The sequence below is a fragment of the Orycteropus afer genome, unplaced genomic scaffold, assembly GCF_000298275.1.
Source record: "Orycteropus afer afer isolate SDZICR_OR568_19922 unplaced genomic scaffold, OryAfe1.0 scaffold00006, whole genome shotgun sequence".
In the NCBI taxonomy this organism is placed as follows: Eukaryota; Metazoa; Chordata; class Mammalia; order Tubulidentata; family Orycteropodidae; genus Orycteropus; species Orycteropus afer.
Window position 1 is genome coordinate 11,827,868 of NW_006921593.1, and position 27,509 is coordinate 11,855,376.

The window sequence follows — 27,509 nt, forward strand, 5'->3', positions numbered from 1 at the left end:
ATCTGCGTGAGTCATTCACTATCAGTCCATTACGCAAGCAGCAGCCCAACCCAGATGTTTCCTGAATTGAATGAGTGACATGAGGTACCACCCGCTTATTTGCCCCTGGTTAGACACGAAGGTAATTATCCTGCATAGTTATGCTTGTCAGCTAGAAAACGCTCTAGGTTAGACACAAAGGTAATTAACCTGCATAGTTATGCTTACCAACTAGAAAACTCCCTAGCAGTGACGGCTGCTCCTCTACCTACCACTTCTGAAATTTCAACTATTCCTCAATGGGGACCTCTATGAACAGAGCAAAAAGAAGGTGTCCTTTGCCCTGAGAACATGTTTATTTTGAAATAATTGTGATCCAAAAATAAATTTAAAATATATATATATATATATATATATATATATGTATAGAAAGAGTCTGATTTCAGGAAACTGTTATAATACCCGACAACTGAGTAAGTTATGGGGACAGAAGGGCCTACATGATGCAAATACAAGCAGAAATCAACTCCCTTGGAGAGGCTACTCTCCAGCTGGGCTGAGGGGAGTGTAAACTGGTTATTAGCATTCAGAAGGGCAACACAACATGGATTGACCCAAAAAACCCACCACCGTCGAGTAGATGCTGACTCAGCGACCCGCACTGGGTTTCCGAGGCAGTAAATCTTTACAGAAGTACACTTCCCTGTCTTGCTTCCGTGGAGTGGCTAGTGGGTTTGAACCACTAACCTTCTGGTTAGCAGTCAGATGCGTTAGGCACTGTGCTACCAGCACTCCTTATTGGCCCAGTAACTCCATTTATAGGAAAGTGGTCATGCAAATGGCTAATGAGGGTGGCCAGTAAGGGAAAGTTCACAGGTCAAGTCCAGCCACGGGCACCTCCAAAAAAGGCCTGGTGACCTACTTCCGAAGAGTCAGCCACTGAAAACTCCACGGGGCACAGTTCTACTCTGACACACATGGGATTCCAGTGAGTCAGGATCCCTAAACAACTGGTTATTGGCAGTCTAAAGAAATAAAACTGTATACAGGTAAAGTTTCTACCACAAACACGCTCATCCCAGCATGGTGTACCATAAAGATGAGCAGCATCCCAACTGTCCAGTGACAGAACTTGGTTAAATTAATGAAAGTAAGTGCGCATAATGGAATAGTACGCAGCCATTAACAATGTTCTAACAATGATTCGGTATGATCTCAATTTTAAAATGTTCCCTATGGATGTGTGGGCGTGTATATTATATACAAAACCAAACCAAACTCACTGCCAACGAGTGGGATCCGACTCATAGCGACCCCTCCTTGGGTTGCAGGGGCGATATCACTACAGAAGTAGGTTGCCCAACCTTCCTTCCGAGGAGTGGCTGGTGGGTTTGAACCGCCAGCCTTCTGGTTAGCAGTCAAGTGCCTTAGGCACTACACTACCAGAGCTCCCCTATATGCTATATACATACACAAACTAGAAAATATGCCAACATATTCTCATGTTAGTGGTCTGCTGACACCTTAAAGACAAAGGCACTTGTGCTCAGTTTTCTCTCTAGAACTTGGCAGTAAACGGGCCCTGTCGGCTCTCAACGCATTAATAGTAATACGAGATGCATGTGAGTGGGAAGAAAATCCAACACATTTTTTATTCAATGAACATGGGTTAGCTCTGAGTAATGTTACGAGCTATGTTTTGATTCTTCTTTATAGTTTTCGATTCCGAATTTTCTAGAAAGGCCTTACGTCGACCGGCATATTAAAAAGGATAATAAAAAGTGTGAGCTAGAATCAATACCCTTCAGATGGCTTCGAACTGGAGCTGGTCACCGGAAGCGTGGTTACTGGAAGTCGGCGCTTTAGATGCCTAAGTCTCCTGCGCCGAAAACAGGCCTCCAGACCCGGTGCCCAAAGTGAGGGCCTCGCCAGACCAAGACCAGGCGAGTGGCCCTCAAGATGGCGGCCCACCCATCAGCTTCCGAGCGCTCCCGAGCGTTTCCGAAGCCTAGAGGAGCCCCGCCCTCCCCGCGGCCTTCGGAGGCCAGCCTCGCGGCCGTAGCCGAGCGTTTCCGAGCGCTTCCGAGAGTTTCCGGGCGTCGCCGAAGCCCAGAGGAGCTCCCGGGAGCCGTGCGGGCGGGCGGGCGGGCGCTGCCCCGCCCGGGAGCCTGGGAGCGGCGGCGCCGGCGAGGGGGAGGGGAGGCCGGATGTGAGTGGAGCGGCCATTTCCTGTTTCTCTGCAGTTTTCCTCCAGCTTTGGGTGGTGGCTGCCGCTGCGCTCCGGCTCACAGTCTGCTGAGCGCGAGGCGGCGTGGACAGCGGTCCCGGCACCCCACGGCCCGCCGCCCGCAGCCGCGCGCCAGCCCGCCGCGCCCCGCGTCCGCCGCTTCTCACATCAGCGCGCGGCCGCCGTCGCCTCCCCGCGAGCGGCCCAGATGCAGGCCATCAAGTGTGTGGTGGTGGGAGACGGGTGAGTGCGCTGGGCCCGGCAGGGCGGCTGCGGGCGGGAGTCGGGCCGCGCGCGGGATCGGGCCGCGGGTGGGGGGTCGGGCCTGGCCGGGGAGGCCGGAGCCGCGGGCTTGCGTAGGGACCGGACCCGACCTCCCCTTCCCGGGCCGGGCGGCGGCGGGGGTCCCCTCCCCTTCTTCCCGGGACCCGGCGGCGCGGGCCTGGTTCTGCCTTTTTTTTTTTTTTGGGGTCACTATGAGTCGGATCTGACTCTACGGCAGTGAGTTTTTTTTTTTTTGGTAAGTGGGGGAGGGAATGAGCGCGGACCAGAGGGAAAGTGAACTCCACCCTCCTGTTTCGGCCGTGCTCCGCGGCCCGTGGTGACCGTCGGGCCCGAGTCGCCGAACGGCTAACTCCCCTGCCAGCGCTGCTTCCCGACTCTCTCTTTGGCGTGTCCATTAGGTGGGATTTAGACTCGCCTTAGTTTTTTTGAAAAAGGACCTTCCTTGGTTTTCCCCGGACCCTCTTGCTCCCCGTTCCCCGCTTTGAGCGCTTTCTGGGTAACGGTGGTCCGGTTGATAATTGGGTGAGTGTGTTCCTGGGCGGGGTTGGCGACCCTGAACTTCATTAGAAGGTTTCTTCGAACGGCACTTAACCACTTCTGGGGTTTTTAAATGATTATTTTTTGCAATTTTTTGGAGAAGCCTTTATTTTTTTTCCTTCAGTATTTTATTTTATTTCATTTTGTTGTTGAGACTGCACGCAGTAGGACGTCCACATTCAACAGTTAGTTTCGCCTTGTACCATTCAGTGACGTGGAGTACATTCTGGGAGCTACCCCTCCTTTTCAAAGTTGTTCCTCCCCCATTCCCATGTTTCCGCTGCCCCCTAAAGTTCCGATCTCACCTTTTGGAGTTGCTGTTGTCAGTTTGCTCTCTGGGGGAAACGTCTGAGATTTTAGCTGTGAAGGAAGGACCTGGGTATGATGAAGACTGTTCTTTTTGTGAAACATGGTGTGGTCCCCCCCCCCAAAAAAAAAAGAAAAATTGGCCACCGCTTGGTGCGTTAGGTATGGGATGTAGCAGAGCAGGCTTCCTGAACTGAATTGCCCCGTGACTCAAGGCATTTCTTTTCATTACTGGCTGAGGGGGTTCCAGGCCCTAAGGGAAGACAAGAGTTGTCTTATGCAATTTTTTTTTTTCCTCTCGTAGAAACAAGAATCTCAGTGTAATCCGAGCAAAGTGCGTTTCAGCGTTGCGCGTGTAGTTTTGGGTTTCACAAGGAAGCTCGGAGAATCACGACCAGTTGCATCAAAGTGAGAATGCAGCTGGTACGTTCTTAAGTGTGTTGAGTCCCAGGCAGGGTTCGGGTATCTCTGATCTTTTTGGTTAGTGTTCTTCAAACTTGTTAGTACTGATTGTGCTTTTAGGCTTCTAAATGAATTTATGAATAGCTGCAAGTCTGACATTTGAAATGGCTTGTAGAACTATTTGAGATGCGAGAACAATTAAACAACCGTTTTTCTGTTAAGATGCCCATCAGCCTGACTTGTCAGACTGACACGTGAAGGATGTTAACACTTGATGGTCCTATGTAAATAACTAGAAATTGTATGTTTCTCTTAGGAATATAGATATGTTCAGTTTGTGTGTGTGTGTGTGTGTGTGTTTAAAAAAAACCTTTTAAAACGAAGTTTTTACTTTCCATAGGGTTTTGCCAAGAAAGCCCTATGGAGTAGTTCTACTCTGTAACACATGGGGTGGCCCGAGTCAGAATGAACTCAGTGGCAGCCAGTTTGTAAATTGTGTCATTTGACTAAAACTTGTTCAGTTAATTGGTTCAAGAAGTGTGAAATTGATAGATTCGTTTAAATGAAATTTTGACCTTTTGCATGCTGAATGAAATAAACACATGTCATTTTTTCTTAGTAACATTTTTAATTACTTGAATTTTCTTTAAAAATTTGAAACGCTAAGTCAATAATAGGAGCTCTAGCAGGGTAGTGCCTAAAGTACTTGACTGCTAACCAGAAGGCTGGCGGTTCAAACCCACCAGCCACTCTTTGGAAGGAAGGTTGGGCAATCTACTTCCTTGGTGATACTGCCTCGGAAACCCAAGGAGGGGTCACTATGAGTCAGGTCCAACTTGAAGACAAATAACAACAGCGAAGTCAGTAATGCCTAGAATATGAAACCATGCAACTAGGTCTTTTCACTCAGTCAGTTGGTGATAATTCCATATGCACCTGTAGAGTGTAATATTTCTATCTTGAAATTTCAGAAGTGAAACCAACCACTAGCAGATATGTTTAGCTGTGCAACACTAACAGATTATGGACTGCCGCTGTTTGTATGGGCTGATTTCTTTCGTCAAATACTTGTTGAATGCCTGTCATGAGATCTCTCAGTCCTCCCTTTAAATCCCCACTCACCACTTACTTATGTGGTAACTTTGAAAGAATCACTTATCCCCCAGGAGGGGTACCTCAGGGGCCAGTCTCAGAGGCTTAAATAAGATGCTGTTAGTGCCTCCAAGTGCCCGGCCCCTCGTGAGAGCTCGGTCCGCCGCCTAATTATGCTGCTTCTGTTGCTGTGAGGTGCCGCCAAGCTCTGGGAGGGAGCGGTGGGCATAAAACAGTTCCTGGCCTGGGCTTTGAGTCAGCTTCCTGATACCGTGGTTGGTGTGCTTGATGGGGACTAAGACCACGCGCCATTAGAAGTGAGCCGTACCTTTACAAAAAACTGAAGCTGTGTTACTTGCAATGTTGTTGTTATGTGCCGCCAAGTCGGCCCTGAGTCATAGCGACCCCTCCTTGGGTTGCCGAGGCAGTATCACTATGGAAGTAGATTGCCCAGCCTTCCTTTTGAGGAGTGGCTGGTGGGTTTGAACCGCCAGCCTTCTGGTTAGCAGTCAAGTGCCTTAGGCATTATGCTACCAGAGCTCCTGTTACTTGCAATAAGGGATAGTAAGCAGCAAATACTACCTCAGCGGAAACTAAATGCATAGTTTTCTGTATGAAAATATTTTTCAGCTTTTAACAGAATAAATATATTCCTGGTGATATAGTTGGAATGCTCTGTTATTCTAAAATTGTTAAAGCTCTAAGTGTGGGTCTAATTTTGTGGGGAGAAGAAGACAATTTTGTGCAATTTCAAGCAATTTGAGGGTATTTTAAGCAATAGAGGCAAATGGATTGAATCTTGCTTATTTGAAAATATTTAGATACTCTAAATACTATACAGGAGCTCTGGTAGCGTAGTGTGTAAGGCACTTGACTGCTAACCAGAAGGCTGGCGGTTCAAACCCACCAGCCGCTCCTCGGAAGGAAGATGAGGCAATCTACTTCTGTAGTGATACTGCCTCGGAAACCCAAGGAGGGGTCGCTACGAGTCAGGTCCGACTCGACAGCACATAACAACAACACAAATACTATATGTTATATATGTAAATACTAAATATTTCAGTTCCTTAAGGATTACAGTTAAAAACCTGTAGCTCAGTCATCCTATATTCTAAATGGATTGTATTCTATATAGCAGTCTAATTGCATTGGGTGTAAAATACGAGATGAAATTTGATTTTTTTTTTAATTTTGTTAAAATAGTCCTTCCAGAACATAGTACTTACACGTCTGTGTAGGGGCCCTCTGTCCCAGACTTGCCCTTAGCTTACTAGGATAGATAGCATGTCGCATTGGAACAGATGTAAACAATGCTTTTAATAGTGGTGTTTGGTTTCAGTTGGTTACAAGGACGGGCGGGAATGAGTTGAACCTCCCCCCCCCCCCCCATTTCACTCATTACACAAAATGGTGTCCAGATCAGGCTGGCAGTCAGTGAGCCTGGGGTCTGACGTTGCTGTCCAGGAACTCTTAGCGGACCATGATCAATGCCTTCCATGATGTCACCCTCACAGGAATGTAAGCCGTTACTCTGCATCCGTCTAGCAGCGGTGATGATGTGACCCCTGGACCTGTTTAAGCTCTTTAGGAATTGTCTGTGTGTTTGCTTCTTGAGACGGGTTCCACATTTATTCTTAACCTGTTGTAAAGTATTTGGTTTCTGCACTCGTTTCCTAATTTAGGTTTAGTATTTGACTCTGATCTAGGTTGGTGAAATTGTACTTCCCCTACCTCCCCTCTTTTTCTTCAAATTTCAAATGATAAGCCCCAGAAAAGTTTGGGGTTGGGTTAAGTGGAGTCCATTTCAGAAACCATAAATTGACCTTTTATGATCTGCCTTTTACATGAGTCATCTAGACTCTTGGTCCTTCCTCATTTTTTCCCTCCGCCTCACCAGGTAGCTTTGCTGATCATTGCTGTTGGTCTAGAAAGATGTTCTTTTCCGAGTCCTGCTTTCTTGGCAGTTACTGCGTGTCAGTAGCATCTTCCTATGAAAATTCAAACATGTAGAGAAGTTGAACACATTGTGCAGTGAACACCCACATACCATACCACCTACTTTCTGTAATCACTGGTTTGCTTGGTTTGCGTTATCACATATCTGCCCATTATCAGGGGGAATATTCTAACAGGGGAGTTGATTTTGAAGGGGATGGGGGTGGTGTGCAGTTAGCACTTGGTTTTGAATGCAGGATCTTTGGCTCATTCAAATATCAGTAACTCTGGGGTGAGACTGGGGGGTTCTAGGATGGTGGTCTAGAGTAAAGCCAACTTCAGATTTGAAATGCAGTGTAGATGGACTATCTTCAGCCTTGAATGTTCTGGCAACTTCCCAGAGAATCTTACTTTTTGAAGCCTAACATGGATATGGTTCACTTTCTGTCTGCTGGTTGTGATGGCCTTCGGTGATAGCACAACATCAGATTTGCAGACGGGGTTTTGTGTTTTCGTGGTGCTAAATGCCTCAATTTGTTCACCTAGTTTCTGAACATATTACCTGCAGTTAGGTATTTACTGAGGGCCTGCCGTGTTCAGAATGCCCGTCTCTCTTTCTCAGTGTAAGTCAAGTACCTGCAAGGTCTTTCATCTAGTCCGTAAGCGTAAGCATAGATTTGATACTCGGGGTTGACATTTCTGCCTTCTGTCGGGCTGTCCCCCAGGTCTAGGTACTTCTAGAGAGCAGTTACTAGCTGGTGCTGAGTCCGTTCCGACTCCTGGTGACCCCGTGTGCGCCGAGTAGAACTGCTTCATAGGGTTTTCAAGCTGTGAGCTTTCAGAAGCAGGTAGCCAGGCCTGTATTCCAAGGTGCATCTGGTTGGGTTCAAACAGCCAACCTCTCGGCTAGTAGTGGAGTGCTTGGCTGTTTGAGCCACCCAGGGATTCCGCTAGATAGAAATACCAAAAAAATAAAACCGTTGTCGCCAAGTTGATTGCCACTCATGGCCACTCTATAGGACAGAATAGAGATGCTTGGTAGGGTTTCCAAGGCTGGAGATCGTTACGGAAGCAGACTGTCACCTCTTTCTCCTGGGGAGTGACTGGTGGGTTTGAACTTTCCACCTTTGGGTTAGCAGCCAAGCACTTAACTACTGTGCCTCCAGGGCTCCTTCTAGATGACAGTGTTATTATGTGTGTAGGGACCCCTCCTTGGATTTCTGAGGCGCTATCACCATGGAAGCAGATTGCCCAACCTTCCTTCCGAGGAGTGGCTGGTGGGTAGGAGTGGCTGGTGGGTGTAAACCGCCAGCCCTCTGGTCAGCAGTCAGGCGCCTTGGGCACTATTACCAGAGCTCTCCTAGATGGCAATACTGGCTCCATATTTTGGTGTGTGGTTGTCATTAGAGTTGCCTGGTTTTTCTGTCCTAAGATCAGTTTACAAGGGGTGGGGTGGGGGTGGGGACAGAAAATTCTTGTTTTTGAGGGCCCCCGCCCCTCATTTTTTAAATAATGTGGAGAAATTGCCCATGTTTCTAGATTTATTGATCAGATGTGCTTTTTTAGTTTTGGTCTATAGATTTCATGAAGTTACATCTGAAATTTGTTTTAAAAAATGCAAGTAAAAACTTTATTTAAAACTTGCTCTTAATGGAAAAATGAAGACCAAAATAGGAACTAAAGTTACTGGATTGAATCTTGGTTATTTCTCCAAGTTAGAATAGGAGAAACACACGAGTGGGGCAACACCCCCCCACACACAATCCCACCCCCTGCGTGATGTCCTGGGCTAGGGGAAGGCCAGCCTAGAACCCAGTGAGCTTTCTTCTGGAACCGGAGTTGTGGCATCTTCCAAAGAGAAAAGAAGTTGAGCTGAGCAGCAAAATACATGAAATTTGAAATTCCAAAGCGAACAGTAACTTGCAGAAATTCTGCGCAGCATCAGTGAAGGCTGTGACTGAAGACAGCTTGCTTTCTTTGCATGGGGAAGGCTGTTAACTCTGCCTGGTGCTGATGTTGACTTTGGCCTCTAGAGTTTATTTGTGCAGTATGTTTAAAAGGAGTGAGTAAACGCACTAATGGGAGGTGAATAACCATTTTCTCTTTCTGTTTTCTTGTCCATTAAAAAAAAGAGTAAATATTTATTCAGAGGTAGGGTATGCACTTATTTTTATGTCAGAATTCTACAGTGGAATCCTTTTCTTACAGAACAGAGGTTTGTGACAAGTATTGTTCCCTATAACAGACTTGTAGTGTATCATGATTGGTAATAGCATTGCAGTTACTGACTGATTTTTGTCAGGATCTTGAAGTTTTTCACAGTAAACCCTTTTCATTTTTACAGATTTGTAGCAAATAATGATTGGTGGTAAAATTTCAGGCAGTATCAGATGATGCTGGGGTCTTGTGCCCTTCTCAGTTAAACTTTTCCAAAGCTGTTGCTTCAATTGGAGACCTAGCTTTAGGAAAGGAAATTTTTAAACACCTAAGAGCCATGAGTCAGAATCGCCTCCATGGGCAACCAGTCTTTTATGACCCACCTGGTCATATAGCAATAGTTTTGTTCCTCATATAAGGAGCTCTGGTGGCACAGTAGGTAAGGCATTTGGCTGCTAATCAGAAGGTCAGTGGTTCAAACCCACCAGCTGCTCTGTGGGAAGAAGATGAGGCAATCAGTCTACTTCCGTAAAGATTTTGAGCCTTGGAAACCCCAGGGGGGTTGCTATGAGTCGGAATTGATTCAATGACAGTGGGTTGTTCCTCATATACATAGTAGAGACTCAGAATAGGATCTTACAGGAAGTGCTGTGAGACAGTTGCCTGTAAAAGTCAAAACCTTTATTGCCACTTAATCCTTCGCATTAAGGGATTAAAAATAAATAAAATAAAGAGTTTTCATGATAGAATTTTTTTTTTTTTTTTTGCTGTAGTTTATGATTCACTAAAGAAATGGTCAAATGAGGAACTGACTGGGTGGGTAGGTGAGGGTAGCTAGATAATACTTCTGCACAGTTGAGGTCTTAAGATAGGCAGGCCCCGATGTGGGCTTAGGGCTGTTGAGCCAAACCAAGGAGGACACTGAGCCTCCGCTGGATGGGCCCAGCCAGTGTCAGCTGTGGAAGGGCGCGAGCAGTGTATGGAAGGTAGTCTTCAGAAGGGAACACCCGGTTGGGTGAGGTTAGAGCACCACTGCTTAGTGCCTGCTGTGTGCTAGGCACGGTGGAGATGAAGACCCGCCCAGCAGGGAGCAAAGAACCATTGGCATTTTTCACACAGTGGCATTTGTCATTTTGAAAAAACTTTCACCTACTTTTTAACTTTCTGCTGTGATTTGGGTGAAAATTCACAGAGCTAGTTGGTGTTCCATCCAACAGTTCATACACATTTTGTTTGCTGACATTGACGGCAATCCCCACAATGTAACAGCACTCCTCCCACTTCCTGCCTGTTCCACCTGTTTGCCTTCCTCCTTCTTTTCCTACCTATTCCTGCCTTCTGAGCGTTCTCCCTGGGCAAGTGCTGCCCTTTTGATCCCGCAGGGTTGTCTGTTCTAAGGTACTTACTTCCTGGTGTTATCATTCACCTGATGGCGCTGTCTGGCTGAAAATTGAGCCTCGCCAAAGGGTTCGCTGACAGTGGCTTTGATGCTTCCTCTCCCGCAGCTAGTGCATCCACCCCATGGCCAAGCCGCCTAGTTGGTCCCGTGCTTTATCAAAACCTGCTGCCATTGAGCTGATCCCAACCCACTGCACCCCTGGAGGACAGGGTAGAACTGACCCATAGAGTTTCTAAAGCTATAAATCTTGATGGAAGCAGACTGCCTCATCTTTCTCCCACAGAGTGGCTGGTGGGTTTGAACCACTATCCTCTTGGGTAGCAGCAAAGCGCTTTAACCACTACGCCAGCTAAGTGCTCTTGGAATGTTCTCTTCTCTTCCCCACTCCCAACCTCACTTCCTCAGCCCAGACCACCCTCGCCCCCTGAGCTGTCTCCCTATGCAAACACTGCCCTTCTGTTCTCCCATGATTGATTGCACCTAAGGAGTGTACCTGCTTGATGTAAATGGTCACCCCATATGCTTGTCTATTGTTTGGTTAGAAGCTGCAGGAGTGAGTTCAGTTCCAGACTTGAAGGGTAACTAGGAGCCATAGTCTCTGGGGTCTCACCAGGCTCTGTGAGACCAGTAAGCCTGGTCGTCTTTATGATTCTCAGTTTTATTTTACATGGTTTTCTCACTCTACCCAGGATCTCCTGTACCCTTTCCAAGTGGGTGACAGTGGTAGCTGGATACCACCTAGTTCTTCTGGTCTCATGGTCATATAAGCTGAGGATTGCATGGCTTACCAGTCCCTCGGACTAACTCGTTTCCAGGCGTCTTTGGTTTTCTTCATTCTTCTTTGCTCTGGGCGAGGAGAGACCCATTGTTGCATCTAGATGGCAGCCTGCCAGCTTTCACGACCCCAGCACGGTGATGCTTCATATGTAATGACTGCATGGGAACTCGTCTCGTTTGTGTAATAACTGAACCAGCTCCACGCGGTCACGTTCATCACAGCGCCATCAGCACCTAGTACGCTTTCTGGCATAGCACATGATGTGCTGGCATAAAGCGAAATTGAATGAATGTTCACGACAGTTTGTGATGGAATTGGCGTAAGGAAGTTGAAACTTGCCAGTAAATTAGCCAGTGAGTGATAGAGGTGTCCGTGGGTCTCACAGCCAGGCTTGGGACTATAGAGCTTAGGCTGTGCCTCATTGGGTTTTATTTGACATTCGAAGCTTCGAACAGAATGCATTTCCAGTGAGTCATTTCTGTTTGTAGAAGCCTCTAGGAGTTGAACATTGCCTCCTCACTGATGATGTAATGTTTGACTCAGGGCTTCAGGATGGGCAGTTCCCAGTTTTGTTAAGCTCTTAATAATGTTAGGAGTGAGAGTGAAACAAGTCTTGGCAAGACTGGAGGAGCCTGTATAGTCTCTCGTTGAGAGGTTCTTGCCTTCGGCTAAAAGTGTGAAAAGCTCCACTTTCCTCCTGGTGAATCTTCTACTCTGTTATGGTGGGTGAGATGAAGGACAGAATCTTGTACATCACAGCTCCAGTCACATCACCCTGGTGAGCCCACAGAGACCATCAGGGTCAGGGAAGGAGACTGGTCTGTCCTTAGGATGCCAGGGGCCTGGGCTGTCAGATGCCTGGGGATGTTGTAAAAGTTGGAGACATTTTTGCTAGTGGTGCAGCAATCTTAATTTTTACCTGAAAAAAGTTTCAAGTGGCTCAGAGTGGTCTGTATCAGTCACCAGTTTCTTTTGTCTATTATTTTTTAAATGCCTTCAGCCATATCAAATCTGCCTCTTAATTATCCATCCGTTTTCCTCCCCTCACCTCCCCAGTAACCAACAAAGAAACTTTCCTTCCCTGAGTCAACCCTTCCTTGACTTGTTATTATGGACTTACAGAGTGTCTGTCCTTCTGTGATTGACTTATTCACTCAGCATAATGTTCTCCAAGTTCATCCACAATATGAGTGGAGTCACTGGTTCTTCCTAATTCTTTAGTGTCGCATAGTACTCCATTGTGTGAATGTACCATAGGTTGGTTATCCATTCGTCTGTTGATGGGCACTTAGGTGGTTTCCATCTCTTTGCAGTTGTAAACAGTGCTCCGATGAACGTGGGTGTGCGTGTATCTACTCATGGCCAGATCTCACCTCTTTTGGATATGTTGCTAGTAATGGGATTGCTAGGTTAAATGGTATTTCTATTTCCAACTTTTTAAGGAAGTGCCATACTGTTTATACAGTGGTTGTACCATTTTACAGTCTGACCAACAGTATATGAGGAGTTCCGGTCTCTCCACACCTCGCCAGCATTTGTTGTTTTGTGTCCTGTTGATCTTTGCTATTATTGCTGGGGTGAGATGGTATCTTATAGTGGTTTTGCTTTGCATTTCTCTAACAGCTAATGATCACAAACATTTCTTCATGTGTTTGTTGGCTGCCTGAATATCTTCTTTGGTGACATGTCTGTTCATATCCTTTCTCCATTTTTTAATTGGATTGTTTGTCTTTTTGATGTTGAAGTGTTGAAGTTTCTATAAATTTTAGACATAAGTCCCTTGTTAATATGTCATTGCCAAATGTTTTTTCCCAGTCTGTAGGTTCTCTTTTTACTCTTTTGCTGCACATCAGAGTTTAATTTCTAGAAAGTCCCCGTCATCTGGTTTCTCTTGTGCTGTTTGTCATTTGGGGTTATTGCTTGATAGTTCTGTCACCAGTCACGCAGGTGGAGAGTGCCCCTGGACTGTCTCCACATGCTCACGTTCTCTGCAGGTCTGTGGGGAGGTCACTGCATTGTCCCTGAGCCATAAGATGATCTGTCTGGAATACGTGACTGCACACTGGTGCCGTAGCCCTCCTGGCTTCCAAAGCTTGTGATGCCCTGTGAGAATCGGGGTGAGGGAAGGGCACCCGAAAACAGGGAGTTAACACGAGGTGGTGCAATGGGTGCTGTCTGCACTGAGAGGCACACAGTGCGAGTTGCAGAGGGCAGCTGTGTTTGCGTATGAGCATTACTCACAAGATGATTTGAAGATAGAATTTAAGATTCTTGGATGGAAGACACTTAGTTTGTCCGCTGCAAATCTCCGGGTGAAACTGTGTGCCAAGTGCTAACGTAGAAGGCTAAAGAAATGGAGTGTTTGGTTTTACACGAAGTCCTTTGTGGACATGAGTTGATTTTTCTAGCAGGTATTTTAACAGGATAGTGAAGGGGGATATGATGGTTGCAGTTCAGTGTGATGTTGACTAAGCAGTTTACACCTTTCTCTCTCTCTCTCTCTCTCTCCAGAGCCGTAGGTAAGACGTGCCTGCTGATCAGTTACACCACCAATGCGTTTCCTGGAGAGTACATCCCCACCGTGTGAGTATCGCTGGCCACATCGGGTGCTCGTGGGGAGTCCCTTGACGACAGACCACACACAGCAGACATGAACACTTTCCTCTCGCACTTTCACTGAAGTCGACTTATGAAGTATTTGGGGCCTTTTTTTTTTTTTTTTAATTTAGACAGTAAAGCTTCCTTGTAATAATGGAACAAACACTGCTTCCCTAATTGATTTCTAGTCATTGAGGGAACAAAAGAAGGTTAACAAAGTAATATTCCGGGATAGACTGGAGAAAGTGAGCACTTCTGAGCCGTCTGGGGCTCTGGGCTGTGTTCCTGAAGGAGCCGAGAACTGACCATGAATGCTTAGCGTCTGACTGGCCCTTTCTGGCAAGTGGTCGTGTCGCTGTTGAGTGGTGGGGCTTGAAGGCCGGGTGTGTGGGAGGACGGGCTGCTGAGCGGCTGGCTTCCCACGGGCAGCAGCATCGGGTGGAGATGGAGAGGTGCTTTTCTGGTGAGGGGAGTGCCAGCAAGCCCCGCAGACCACAGAGGCCAGGTCTCTGCTGCACCGCCTGGGTCCCTCTGTGGCTGCCTCTCCCAGCTGTGCGTGTTCTCTGTCTGTCGGTGTCCCTTCCTGCTGGTGCGCTCTGCAGTGTCATGCGTGTGTCTTTGTCATACGCATGGCATCGTTCCGTCCACATGGTCCTGAGTGGATGGCAGGCAACTTCCTTGCCTGCACCTGCCGGCAAAGGTCTGCGCTGGGTTAGCTGCCGGCCATGTCGCTGGTCTCCCCTTGCTTGCTGGCTTTTTTTTTTTGGCTTCACAAATACTCCTCTGTTGACCATCTTTGTACATGTCCACTGGTGTTTTTCTAGGATACATCATTACAAGTGGATTTACGTCAAATCAAAAGGGAATGTATATTTGGAATGTGGAAAGATTGTGCCCAGTTGCTCTTCAAAAGGCTGTCGCTGTCACCAGCTTTGAGTGCCCTTGAGTGCACACTCTGGTCAGCCTGGGTGAAAAATGATCTTATTACTCTCATTTGCATTTCTGATCATCAGTGGGATAAATTTTTTTTTTCTCAATTTTTGTTGTGATTTGGGTGAGAGTTTACAGAGCAAATTCATTTTCCATACACAAGTTCACGTACACTTTGTCTCATGATACTGACTGCAATTTTCCACAATGCAACAGCTCCCCTCCCACTTCCTCTCCATAGTTAACACTTTCCTGTGTCCTTCCCTCCCATGCACTATGGCCTTGGAACTGTCTCCTTGTACACAGCCTTTCTGTTCTCACATGATTGATCTCTCCAAGGAGTGTAACTATGTAATGTAAGTGTTCAACTCATATGCCTGATTTTTGTTTGGCTGGAAGCCACAGGAGTGGTTTCAGTTCTAGACCTGAAGGGCAACTAGGGGCCATAATCTCAGGGGTTCCACAAGGAGTGGGGTCAAATCTTACTCAAAAGCTTTACTACCCATTTGTATAGCCTTCTGTGACTTGCCTGAGGAATTTTGGTGACTCAATGGTTTTAAAACATTTGGCTGCTAACTAAAAGGTCAGTGGTTCAAATCTACCAGCCACTCTGGGGGAAAAAGATGAGGCAGTCTGCTTCTGTAAATATTGACAGCTTTAGAAGCCCTGTGGGGCAGTTCCACTCTGTCCTCTAGGGGCGCTCTGAGTCAGAATCCACTCCACTGCAGTGGTTAGGTTTAAGCTTTGGGTCAGTAAAGGCTGATAGCGCTGGAACCCTATGGAACAGTGTTACGTTCTGTCCTCTAGGGGCACTGTGAGTCGGAATTGGCTCCATAGCCGTAGGTTTGGTGACTGGGGACTTGCTTATAGAAAATCCTTGGCTTCATTTCCTACTGAAAGTTCTTCCTCCTGGGATGGAACTTTTGTGCATAAGAACTGAGTCCTCTCTGTTTCTCATTTGTTTTTGGACTTTGTCCTCTCTCATCTAAAACTTTGCAGTTCTTATTTTTTCAGATTTTTATTGTGATTTGGGTGAAAGTTTACAGAGCAAATTCGTTTTCCATACAGCAGTCCATACACATTTTTTTCATGACGTTGACTGCAGTTCCCCACAGTGTAACAGCTCTCTTCCCACTTCCTCTCCACAGTGACCTCTTACTGCCCTTTTGGAGAACGTGGCATTTTTTATGTACATTTGTTCCTCCCCTCATTTGTGGCCTGAGTTTTTATATCTTCTTTAGGAAGGCCTCAGTGACACTGAGAAGCTTGTCCTTGGTGTCGTGCCTTTGTCTTTATCCAGCTTGCGTTTGCTTCCCCAGACACTTCCGCTCCGGCCTCCACCTTTGCAGCCTGAGGATCCTCCTCATCTGCAGGCTGGCTGCTAGCTTCGCGGCCTCAGGCCCATCCACTCCTCTCTGCACAGCTCCTCGGTCCCTTCTCTGTCCTGGAGCACCAAGGCCAGCGACTGACTGTCTGCCTTTCCTCCACAGCTTTGACAACTACTCTGCCAATGTTATGGTAGATGGAAAACCGGTGAATCTGGGCTTATGGGATACGGCTGGACAGGAAGATTATGACCGATTACGGCCCCTCTCCTATCCGCAAACAGTAAGGATTGTCACTGATTTACAGTGTATCATTTAGACTGTGCATTCGCACAAGGTTGGCATGCATGTCACCTACGAGTTTGCTTATGTTGCCATCATTTGGGTATAACACGTAACAGCAGATCAAGTTAAATGTATTCAGTTAGAAATCGTCCCTGGGATATAAACTCGGTTTGGTTTTGTTCTGTTGAGCATTACCGATACGGAGCCCAGGCACTGTGTGTTGACGTACTTGCCTTGAGTTCTAGGATAACCATAGGAAACCGGTAACTGCTTTTTTTTTTGCAAACCAGTTTATAACAGTAGTTAGCTTGCCTTGTGACAGTTTTGTACCCACAAAGTCAAATGGTGCAGTTGTGGTTGGGTTCTTAAATCAGTTGGGTGAGTAACTCTGTGGGTGCTGTGCTTTTTTCTCTATAAAATGCATTCAGGTAGTCACAGACTTAGGACCCGTTCACGTTACAGTGAACCACACTTAACGGCCATCTGTTTTGTTTTGTTTTTTGTTTTTAAACATCTTAGCGTTAGTAGTATTTGCTACCTATAGAGTTAAGATGTGTCTTTATAATAATGAAAATTTTAAAGAAAGCTGTGTGACTTGTGTCAGAACCCTTTTTGGAGTAGAAGAACGCCATCGTAAGTCAGGGACTGCTGACTGGGAGGTCAGTGGTTCAAACCCGCCAGCTGCTCTGCAGAGTGAAGATGGGGTGGTCTACTTCTGTAAAGATTTAAGGCCTTGGAAACCCAAGGTGTGGTGGGGATGTCGCTACGAGTCGGAAATGACTTGATGGCAGTGAGTTTGGTTTGTTTGTTTTTGGTTTTAGTACTTAAATCTTTTCAATGTAGATTGAGGTTTCAGTTTTGTAAATGGGTCCACTGTGCTCACTGAGAACAACGTAGACTGTCTCCTCATCTGTGTCAGAAGCCAGATGACGTGTTTACCAGCCAGTGAGTCGTGCTGGCTCCAGCAGGCACCTGGAAGACAGTGGTCCTGGGGAGAAGCTGCTTTTCTTCAAAGGATCAAGTGGGCTTTTGAAATACCTTGTACATGTCATTTTCTCATCTTTTCCCATATTTACACTTCATTTTAAAAACTGTATTTTAAGTAACCAGTTGAAGAAGCGCATTCCTGGGAGACAGTAGGGCAGAGCCCTTAGGTTCTGGGCCCGGCTCTGCCGCGTCCAAGCTGAGTTTTGACAGAGCCCCGAGCTGCTGGTTTCAGGGATCCAACCAGAATCCGTTGCCATCGGGTCAGTTCCAGCTCCCGGTAACACTGTTGAGGTGAAAGTGCTGCAGGCCGGCTTCGAATCACAGACCTTCAGGTTAGCAGTAGTCACACAGACTGTGTGCACCACCTGGCAGCGCACACCGCAGTCCTCTCTGAGGAGCTTTCTGAATGGCTCTCCCCTCCTCTTCTTGCTAAAGCCCAATGCACGCGGTACCTTGGCCACGCGGTGACACTTGATCTGCGAAGAATCCTGTTTAATTCCAGCTCGTGGGGCCCGGGATTGCAAGAGTGACTCCTGCCCTTTCTGGAATCACAAAAGCTTGAGGCTCTTTCTCGACCTTGTTTCTTAGCTAAATTAAATAAATAAACCCACTGCTGTGGAGTCGATTCTGACCCACAGCGCCCCTAGAGGACAAAGGAGAACTGCCTCAGAGGGTCTCCAAGGCTGTCAGTCTCTGTGGAAGCAGACATCGTTCTCCTGCAAAGTGGGATTGGGCTCAAACCGCTGACCTGCTGGTTACCAGCCCAATGCTTTAACCACAGCGCCACCAGCACTTCTTCTAACTAAATAAAAGAGCAAATTAAAGAGAGTTTGAGAATATTCTGGAATCCCACTCCCACTACTTGAGGAACCACGTACCAGAACTGGTCATCAGAGCGCCAGTGGCCCAGGGTTCGGTCTAAAGGGTTTCTGTGAACCTTGCTTGGGGACGTTATTTCAAGGACTGATAGGCCTTTTTAGGAGATCCTACACAGAGTGGGAGAGCAATGTGGAACAAAAGTCAAAATCATTAAAAAAAAAAAAAAAAAAAAGGTGGGGGGACCAAGTTTGCTGGTCTGATAAAATCTGACGGAACCCCTGTGCTGTGGCCCCTAGCTGCCCTTCAGGTCTGGAATTGAACCCACTCCCGTGACTTCCAGCCAAACAAAAGACAGGCTGAACATTTACATTAGGTAGAGACGCTCCTTGGAGAGATCAACATGGGAGGATAGAAGGGCTGTCTATGCACAGGGAGACAGCTCGGGGGCAGGAGTGCATGGAGGGAAGGACACAGGGAAGAGGAAGTGGGAGAGGGGCTGTTGCATTGTGGGAAATTGCAGTCCACGTCATGAGACACAGCATGTATGTGAGCTGCTGTATGGAAAGTGAATTTGCTCTGTAAACTTTCACCCAAATCACAACAAAAAATGACATAAAAGAACTAATAGGCTTTTTTATGTGGCAGTTTCTCCTGGCTCTGGCTTTAGCGGCTGTGTCAGGCACTGTGGACTCTAGTAAGTGTTTAACATGGGCACAGTCGAGAAGTTGCCGTGGGGGGTCCAGGATCCTCATTTAACAGCTCTAGGGGCAAGCGTTCCTACTTTGTCTTCTGGTGGAACTTGAGGTCATTTGCAAATAACATCCAAGCTGAGCTTGGGGAGGTGAGTCCAGGGCCTGAGAGGGTGTGGCGTCCCTTCTGAGAAAGACTCACAGGCGAGGGTGGCGCCTGGGGTTCCCTGAGGGAGCCATTCACAGTCAGAGGTGAGCCGACAGGATTCCCACTGGATGCTGGAGGGCGCATCCACGGGAGCGGCTCAGTTCCACCCTCAGACAGATGGAAGGCGAAGCGGGTGCCTCCTGCGGCGGGTGGCTCCTGCGGCGGGTGCCTCCTGCGGCGGGTGGCTCCTGCGGCGGGTGCCTCCTGCGGCAGGTGGCTCCTGCGGCGGGTGCCTTCTGCGGCGGGTGGCTCCTGCGGCGGGTGCCTCCTGCGGCGGGTGGCTCCGGCGGGTGCCTCCTGCGGCTGGCGTTCCGAGGTCTTCACCCGAGCAGCCCACAGGGCAGTGAGCCGTTGCTGTGTGCTGAACGCGCTGTGCTCCAGTGTAGGGCTGTGAGGGTGCGAGCGCGCACAGGAGGGGAGCGCCCAGCCAGCAAAGGCCTGGCTGCCTGCTCTCTTGGGGGTGAGAGTGAAAGGGCAGGAGCCCCGAACACCGAGCTGCTGGTGCCCAAAAGGCCTTGTGCCTCTGGGCTGTACTGTCCTAGCAAGAGGTGTGGGCCCCGGAGTCATAGCCGGCACCTCCGTCTCTTGTTAGCAAAGAAAAAAAAGCCCTAAGCTTTGCACTTGGTGGAATGCGGCTGGCTGTTTTGTGATCGGCAAGAGTTCTGGTGGTGCCATGGTTAAAGCATTTGGCTGCTAGCCAGAAGGTTGGCGGTTCAAACCCACCAGCTGCTCTGTAGAGGAGGGTGAGGCAGTCTGCTTCCCTCAAGGTCCACAGCCCTAGAAACCCTCCGGGCAGTTCTCTGTTCTGGAGGGTCACGGTGAGTCAAAACCGACTGCATGGCAGCGGGTCTGGGTTTTGGTTTTGGTTTTGGTTTGTGGTCTGCAGACTTAGCTGTGTGGCTCAGACATGTCCCCCCCCAAAGGGCCGACCAGGTGTCATCACCGGCCTGGCGGCTGGCTCTGCGCAGCTGCGTTGGCTCTGTTTCAGCAGTAACATACTGGATCCTCAGTGGGGCGGCGAGCGGGCTCCCTCTCGGCTGGGAGGTTCTGTACAGTCACACTCATGTTAACCGTTGGTTGCTGCTTAGTTCTCTGCAGGGGGGTGGGCAGGAGTCAATTTCAGTGTCGATGACCCTTCACACTTTTCACTTTTCCAAATGAAATACAGGACTTCGCCTACCTTAATCAGTTATCTTTATTTTCCTGTTTCAAGAAATATTTTCTTACCCTGAGTGAAATTAGTTGCAAAAAGACAGATACTGTGTGATCTAACTTGTTAGAAAGAAGCAAATGTGTAGAAAGCCAAGAGTGTCAGTGGTTACGGGGAGTGGGGCGTGGACAAAGGGAGCTTTGCTTGGGCGATGCTGAGTTTACGTGATGGTGGTGGAACCGTAGCGATGGCAGCACAGTGTGAAGAATGTCACTGTGGGATTGTAAAGTGGACAGAGCGTGGTGAGGCCGGGGGGGGGGATGGTTTCCCCACCATAAACGACATACAAGTGCTTCTTGGGTGTGTGAGTCTTGGCCGCAGCGCTGAGGTCTCGGTATAGCGCCTGCTTCCAGTGTCCTGATCTGTGTCGGCTGCCCAGGGTTTGCCTCCTCAGACCAGGAGTTAGTGGTGCGGTGACCTGCCAGGGTCACATAAGGTTGACCTGTGTGTGTCTGAGGGACCCTCCTGGCAGCCTATTCCCAAGCTCCCTGGCCTCTCTGGGCCTCGCCTCACACGCAGCCAGGACTCCAGAGTGCCACACAGACTGTGTGTGCTGTGACTTGAGAAAAGTTTCAAGCCCTTGGCTAGACGACTGTCAAATCAGAGAAAAAGGAGCGCCCTGTTTGGCTTGGTGGCGGTGGTGATCAGAAGACTCCCACCTTGGTTACCTGGCCATGCCCGTGTTCCTCCCAAAGTCTACCTGAAGTTACATAAACAGGGAGCCGCCGCTTGGCCACGCTGGAGTCATAGGCCACACAGGGGTGGGAGATTGAGGGGAGAGTGGGCTCAAGTAACAGAGGGCTGTTCCGGATTGGCTGCTGTCAGGAAGCAAGAGCACCTTGACAAACCCTCCGGAAGGTGGGGGAACGAAGGCAGCGAAAGCCGTGGTGAGTGAAGAGGGAGCCATCACCTACTCTGCCGGCAGGGAAAGGGGGCTTGTTTATAGTTTGCACAGTGGCCTCGTACTGTCTGCACTGAGCCAAGACTACGAAGTGGTCTTTTATGTTTTTGTTTAATTTTGGTCTCGTGTCCTGGTGACAGAGTGGCCTTGTCTGTGGTTGGTGTTCTGGAAGATCGTCATATTGGACAGGCGCGTGCCGAGGGCTGCTTGGCAGGGGCTGCGTTCCCCTTGCCCCAAGCCTGTGCTCCTAGCAGCTCATGGTGGTGATACGTGCCAGCTGAGGAGCGCCTCCCGCACTGCCTCTTCTCTCCGGGTTTGTCAGTCCTGGTCCTGTGCTCTGTGCCCTGTGCATAGTACGCCTGTGGGGATACCCCAGCCCGGACACACAAACCAGCTGGAAACACTAGGAAGAGGAAAAAGTGAAGGAAAGAGACGTAATGCTGTGTGGAGCTGGATGAGACCCCTCCAGACGTGTACCCAGGCTCCTTCTAACGCAAAGGCTCTGGCACGTTCTTGCTTCGGTGTCTGTGGACTGCCTGGTGATAGAGGAGGCAGGGCAGCAGGAAGAGCCACCACGCCAGCCGTCACAGGAATAGCTGGTGTGTGGTGTGGGCGTCACACGGTCAGTGGAAGAACTGACCGCCTTCTTGGTGGGCATAGCCCCTGACGGTCTGCGGGGAGCAGGGTTCGGGTCCAGAGGAAACATGGGCCTGTGGCAGAAGCCAGTTCAGTTGGAGAAAGGGCTGTAACCTACAGGTGGCACTTCTGGGGCGCTCTGACTGTCTGGGAGCCAGCCCAGGTGAGCGGCGTGAGTGGCGGCTGCAGGGGCAGGAAGGCCCAGGCCAAGAGAAGCTGGTTCTCGGAAACGGCCCAGCGGTGCTGGACTGTCTCCCGAACACGTGTCTAGGCTGGGGAGAGAAAAAGGACCAAGGAGGGAAGAGTCCCCACTTGGGGCGGATGGTGTGATGCGGACGAGTGGCGGGACAGGCCAGCTTCTGCGCGTGTTCCCTGTCTGTCAGGAACGGAGCTCTTCAGAAAAGGGCAGAGCCTGTCCGGCTGGTCGCGGCTGGTCGTGGCTGCTTCGCCCGTCGGAGCGCTGTCGGGCTCTGTTCCAGGTCAGGGCTTTGGCAACTGCCCACCGACCCACCCGGGAGCTGTCGAACCTTCGTCTCCTCTGCACTGGGAACCACACGCTGCAACGGGCACAATGAAAGTCATTCCCTGAGCTGTCTTTTCTCTGAAAAGAATCCCTGGGGTCTGCACTGTCTTAGTATCTCAGAGGGACCCAGGGGGCCCAGTGCTTAAGTGCTTGGTTGCTAACCAAAATGTCGGCAGCTGAACCCAACAGCCACTCCATGGGAGAAAGATGGGGCCGTCAGCTTCCATAAAGTTTACAGTCAGAAACCCTCTGGGGCAGTTCCACTCTGTCCTCTAGGGGCGCTGTGAGTCGGAATAGACTCCACAGCAGTTGGTGTGGTGTGGGCTTTGCTTCTGTAGAGACCGTTGTTGTTATGTGCCGTCGAGTCGGACCCGACTCATAGCAACCCCTCCTTGGGTTTCCGAGACAGTATGGAAGTAGATTGCCCAACCTTCCTTCCGAGTAAAGACTGACAGCCTAGGAAACCCTATAGGTGCAGTTCCACTCTGTCCTCTAGGGGCGCTGTGGGTCGGAATCAGCTCCACTGCAGTGGGTGTGGTTTGGGCTTTGCTTCTGTGAAGACTGATAGCCTTGGAGACCCTGTGGGCAGTTCCACTCTGTCCTCTAGGGGCGCTGTGGGTAGGAATTGACTCCATGGTAGTGGATGGGGTTTGCTTTGGTTTACGTTGTCTCACATGGGAATGGTGGAAGAGCAAGTCTGTTGGTTTTGATTGGGGTAAAGGGGAGTGGGTTGAAAGCACTGATGAACACTGGAAATGCCGTCACTTCCTCTGAAGCTCCAAAGGCTCAAGGATGCCAGAGCTTCGTGGCAGCATGACTTGTCACATGGGCAGTGTGGGCCCTTCCCAGGTGGTGGAAGAGGAGTGCAGCGTCTGTGGGGACACGTGCAGTGCTCCGAGATGCTCCCGTTCCATCTCCACGTTCATACCTGGAAGTGTCCTGGTGGCCTTCCGCCTGCTGGCATGTTCTGCAGACGTCTCCGTATGCTGCGGCTTCATTGTGCTTGTCAGAGAGCTTTGTGGATGCCAGGAACAGCGAGTGAGTGGGCACGATGTCTGGGGTTGGCAGCTTTGGGGGCGTGTTTTAACTTTAACTTCTGGGGGGAAAAGGAGCATACCTTAGGTGCTGCTGCAGGAAGTTGAGGTGCCTTAGACTTGCCCCTGGGGTTTGTGGATTCCTCTCTCCCCAGCCGCGTTTAACTGTGCAGGCACAGCCCCCGGGGCCAGGGCTGGTGGAGGTTTGGTGGCCTTGGTGCGCGGGTGTGGCAGAGCATGCCCTGCCTCCAGAGCCTTGGGGAGGGGGAGACCACAGTCTGATGAGAGTAACCCGTTAAGTTTGTTGCTCATCTTTTCCCTTTCACTCAACTCAAACCAAGTTCTCGTGCATTACTAGGTCGGAGACACGTACGGTAAGGATAGCGCCACCAGGGGCAAAGACAACCCGATTGCCGTATGTAACACCTCTTTGGACCCCCTAGTTTCCGGCTTTCTCTCTTCTCTCACCTCCTTCAGTTTTCCTAGGACGTCTGACTGCCCCTCAGTCCCTTGAGTGTTTTACATTGAATCCTCAAGGCTGGGGCTGTGCTCGGTGAACACGCTTCCACCAGAGCGTGCGGGTCACCTGCTGGTTCGAATGAAACCCTTTGTGGACTGCGCCTGCCAAGCACAGCTTTGAACCAGTTCATTTATAGCTGATGTGGCGAAATCGCAACAGACCTGAATTTGTAAAATGTGAGTGTACCGGAATAATCGTTGAAATGGGGAAAATGACAGGTCACAGCCCTGGAATGAGCCTCGGAGAACAGGACGAGCCCTTTCAGGAGCTTGACGGCAGGAGCCCGGATTGTCGCCCGCGCTGTGCGGAGCGGCACGTGTTCGAAGCAGCACGGTCTGCCGCCCCCTCGAGTGGGGCACCGTGCTTTCTGACTCCGCTGCTTCAGGGCTTTGGTCGCTGTGCAGCGTGCATGCTGCCGGGGTCTCCAGGAAGGAGACCGTCTCTAGCAGGGTGCGGTCTGAAACCTCCGTTTGCAGCCGTCCTTCCGGTGCGCCCCCATTTTACAGATTCAGGTCTGTTCTGGTTTGTCTTCATCGGTCATGACTGAACCGAGAAGAACCGGTTCGAGGCCCTGCTTCCAGGTCGAGGGAGGGCTTCTGCTAAAGGCCTCATGGGATTGGGACGCACACTGCGGGCCAGGGCTGGTGCAGGATTAACCTCTCCGCTCAGGGTCTCCTTTCCTACTGCAGTGGCCTGGGTGTGGTGCCGTGGGCTTGTGGGTGCATGGCTGCAGGCTGGCGAGCTAACCCAACTGTGCTTGAAATGGTTTGATCCACTCCGCCGCTGGGAGCCCTGGTGATCCTGGGCGGCTCGTGCCCGCGCCGGCACGTACAGATGCGAGGCGCCGCTGGGCGGGTCTCCTTCCCTTTCAGGTGCCCACCAGGGCTCAGGCGGATGGTGTAGTGTTAGCTGGGGGACTGTGTGCGTGTCACAAAGTAGACAGTTACTCTTTGCCAGAAAAGTGTCGTTTAAATCCAGCACTTTAGAAACTCTTGGGCATTTTTAGTGAAGGTAAATATTTAAATTTTGCTCCATACACAGTTCGGAACTGCAGGAAACCCCCAAGTGTTTCAGTTAGCCAGAGCGCTCTCCAAGGACCTCTTCCACCTGCCCTTCCTGGGAATCTCCTCAAGGGGCCACAGCTCAGGTGCAGGCTCGTCTGGGTGCTCGACCAGGGGCTGCAGCAGCCAGAGGGTGGCTGTGAACCCAGGGAGACGCCACACACGCGCTAGGCTAGCCTTTGTCAACCGGGAGAGGGCTCATCCGGCAAGGGTTTGCAACTCCACTTAGTGGCAGGACGGTGATGACCCGTTCCGAGAGCAGCACTGTTGTGGGAGCCCAGTGACACTGAGCAGTGCACATGCGGCTTCCCGGGAGGGCGGCCCTTGATCAGTGGCTCTTCGCGGGCCGCTGCTTTTGAGGAGGAGACGCTGGTCTGGGACTCTAAGAGCAGCACGTCTTGGTAGCTTTGCCACTCAAGGGCAGACGTGATTCCAGTTGGGGTGGGTCCCCAGGGGGTTAGCTGAGGCAGAAGAGGCCTCCCCGGGTCACTGGGGGGACAGGTCTGAAGAGCACATGCAGGGAGCGAGCTCTAGGCAGGCGCCTCGGGGGCCCCCCGCCCCGCCAGCACCCAGGCGCGCGTCCCCTCTGGGTCACTTTCTGAGCGCCCTGTTTCCTTTCACAGGACGTGTTCTTAATTTGCTTTTCCCTGGTGAGTCCCGCATCATTTGAAAACGTTCGTGCAAAGGTAAGTGGCAGTTTATTTTAATACATTTTCCCATGGGCCTCTTGGGAAGAAACGAAATTAAAAATTACAAGGGCGTTTCCTGGGAGGTTTTCAGCTATTGAGATCAGGCTTCAGTTGAGGCACACGCCCGTTTCTGTGGCTTCGGAACGCAGCTCTCTGTCTCAGAGGAAGGAAAGCAGGGTTCGATGGGAAGCGGGATGCCCTTGTGCGCGGACCGTGGAGCCGGTCAATGGGAGGAGCCGCCGCGCCTGCCTAGGCTTGTACCTTCCTGACTTCCTAGTGGTGGAAGTTCACAGCGAGATGCCCTGGGTGCTGTGACGGGGCCATTTCCTGCCGCGGTGCCGGCGGCTGCCTGAGCTGAGCCCTCAGTCCAGGTCGTCCATGTCTTCTCATCCCCAGCTACGTGGCGAGTTGGCCGAGGCCTGGAGCACTTGACACATTTTACTGAAAAGCGAAGTGACTGCCTTTCAGGGGACTTTCCCCTCCTTCCCACCCTCCCATCGCTTTTCTTCTGCTCCTTCCTTCTCACCTCCTGCCCCCTGCCCGCCAACGAGTGGAGCCTGTTCCAGAGTGTGGTTCATGTTGAGTGCGCCAGCTTGCTAGCCACACCCAGGGTATCCTTGTAGTGTGCTAAGGTCTGACCGGGAGTCAGCGAGGTCAGAGTCCGAGTGTGTGGGAGGCTCCATTGGGAAGGCAGTGACGGAAGGATTGGTCACACTGTGTGACACCTCTTGGCTATAACTTGGAAACAAGGAAGTGAAGGAAGCTTATAGAAGAGAAGGAGCTCTGGTAGCGTAGTGCCTAAGGCATTTCACTGCTAACCAGAAGGCTGGCAGTTCAAACCTACCAGCCACTCCTCAGAAGGAAGGTTGGGCAATCTACTTCCATAGAGATACTGCCTCGGAAACCCAAGGAGGGGTCGCTATGAGTCGGGTCCACTCAACACCAGTCCGGTGAGTCTGGTTTTCTGGTTGTGACCTTGGTTCTCGTTGCCCTCTAGTGGTACCCCGAGGTGCGACACCATTGTCCCAATACCCCCATCATCCTTGTGGGAACGAAACTCGATCTGAGGGATGACAAAGACACGATTGAGAAGCTGAAGGAGAAGAAGCTGACTCCCATCACCTACCCCCAGGGCTTAGCCATGGCTAAGGAGATTGGTATGAATCCCCTCTGTGTTGTCACGTCTGCCACGCCCCTGGGATTTTAGTTGGTTCCTCTTGCTCCGGGTTGGGCTGACTTTTGGGGGACCAGCTGAAGCAGGCCCCTCTGGGTCTGAGTGGTAGCGCTGCCAGGCTGTGCCCCTCTGCGGTGGGGCGGGCCGAGTGGGCACCGGGGGCTGTGACAGCTGTGCTTCCCGGCAGGTGCTGTAAAATACCTGGAGTGCTCTGCACTCACACAGCGAGGCCTCAAGACAGTGTTCGATGAAGCCATCAGAGCCGTCCTCTGCCCGCCCCCGGTCAAGAAGAGGAAGAGAAAATGCCTGCTGCTGTGAACGGCAGAGCCCTCCGCCCCTGCCCACCCTGCCCCGGACCCTTCACACGCTTTGCTCAGAAACGGTGGAGCCTTCGCACTCAATGCCAAGTTTTTGTTACAGATTAATTTTTCCGTAAAACCATTTTGAACCAATCAGTCGTTGCAGTTTTGTTGAATGTAAGAGTTCGAACTTTCACATTCTATTAAAATTTAGCCCTAAAACGACAAGCCTTATTAAAGCCTTATTTTTCCAAAGCCCTATTCTAGCTCAGATTAAGAGTTGCCAAAATCCCGTGAAGTCATTGCGTTGTTGTGCTGTGAACACTAAGCACTAAACTGTTGGAAAGACCTGTCTTTAAAGACTGTAGCTTCGTGTCAGGAAATGCAGCCGCCTTGACTGGTTTCCAGACATTCTGTAAAGCAGCCCAGACTCCTTAACCCAACATGGCCATTTAACGCATTCAGTAATTTATCAGCTCGCGTTCACAACGTAACCTTGTACTGTACGTCCTGATGGATTCTAA

The 27,509-nt window shown here is 50.0% G+C and overlaps 1 protein-coding gene across 1 annotated transcript; it reads left to right on the forward strand.

Moving 5' to 3' along the window:
* Nucleotides 1-1,938: 1,938 nt before the first annotated feature.
* On the forward strand, nucleotides 1,939-27,004 carry RAC1 (Rac family small GTPase 1). The gene is made up of 8 exons (XM_007941033.2): nucleotides 1,939-2,109; nucleotides 2,223-2,449; nucleotides 13,609-13,680; nucleotides 16,116-16,233; nucleotides 23,601-23,657; nucleotides 25,447-25,509; nucleotides 26,510-26,669; nucleotides 26,874-27,004. The coding sequence occupies exons 1-8, from the start codon at nucleotides 1,939-1,941 to the stop codon at nucleotides 27,002-27,004; spliced, it is 999 nt and encodes a 332-aa protein (XP_007939224.2).
* The last annotated feature ends 505 nt before the right edge of the window (nucleotides 27,005-27,509 follow it).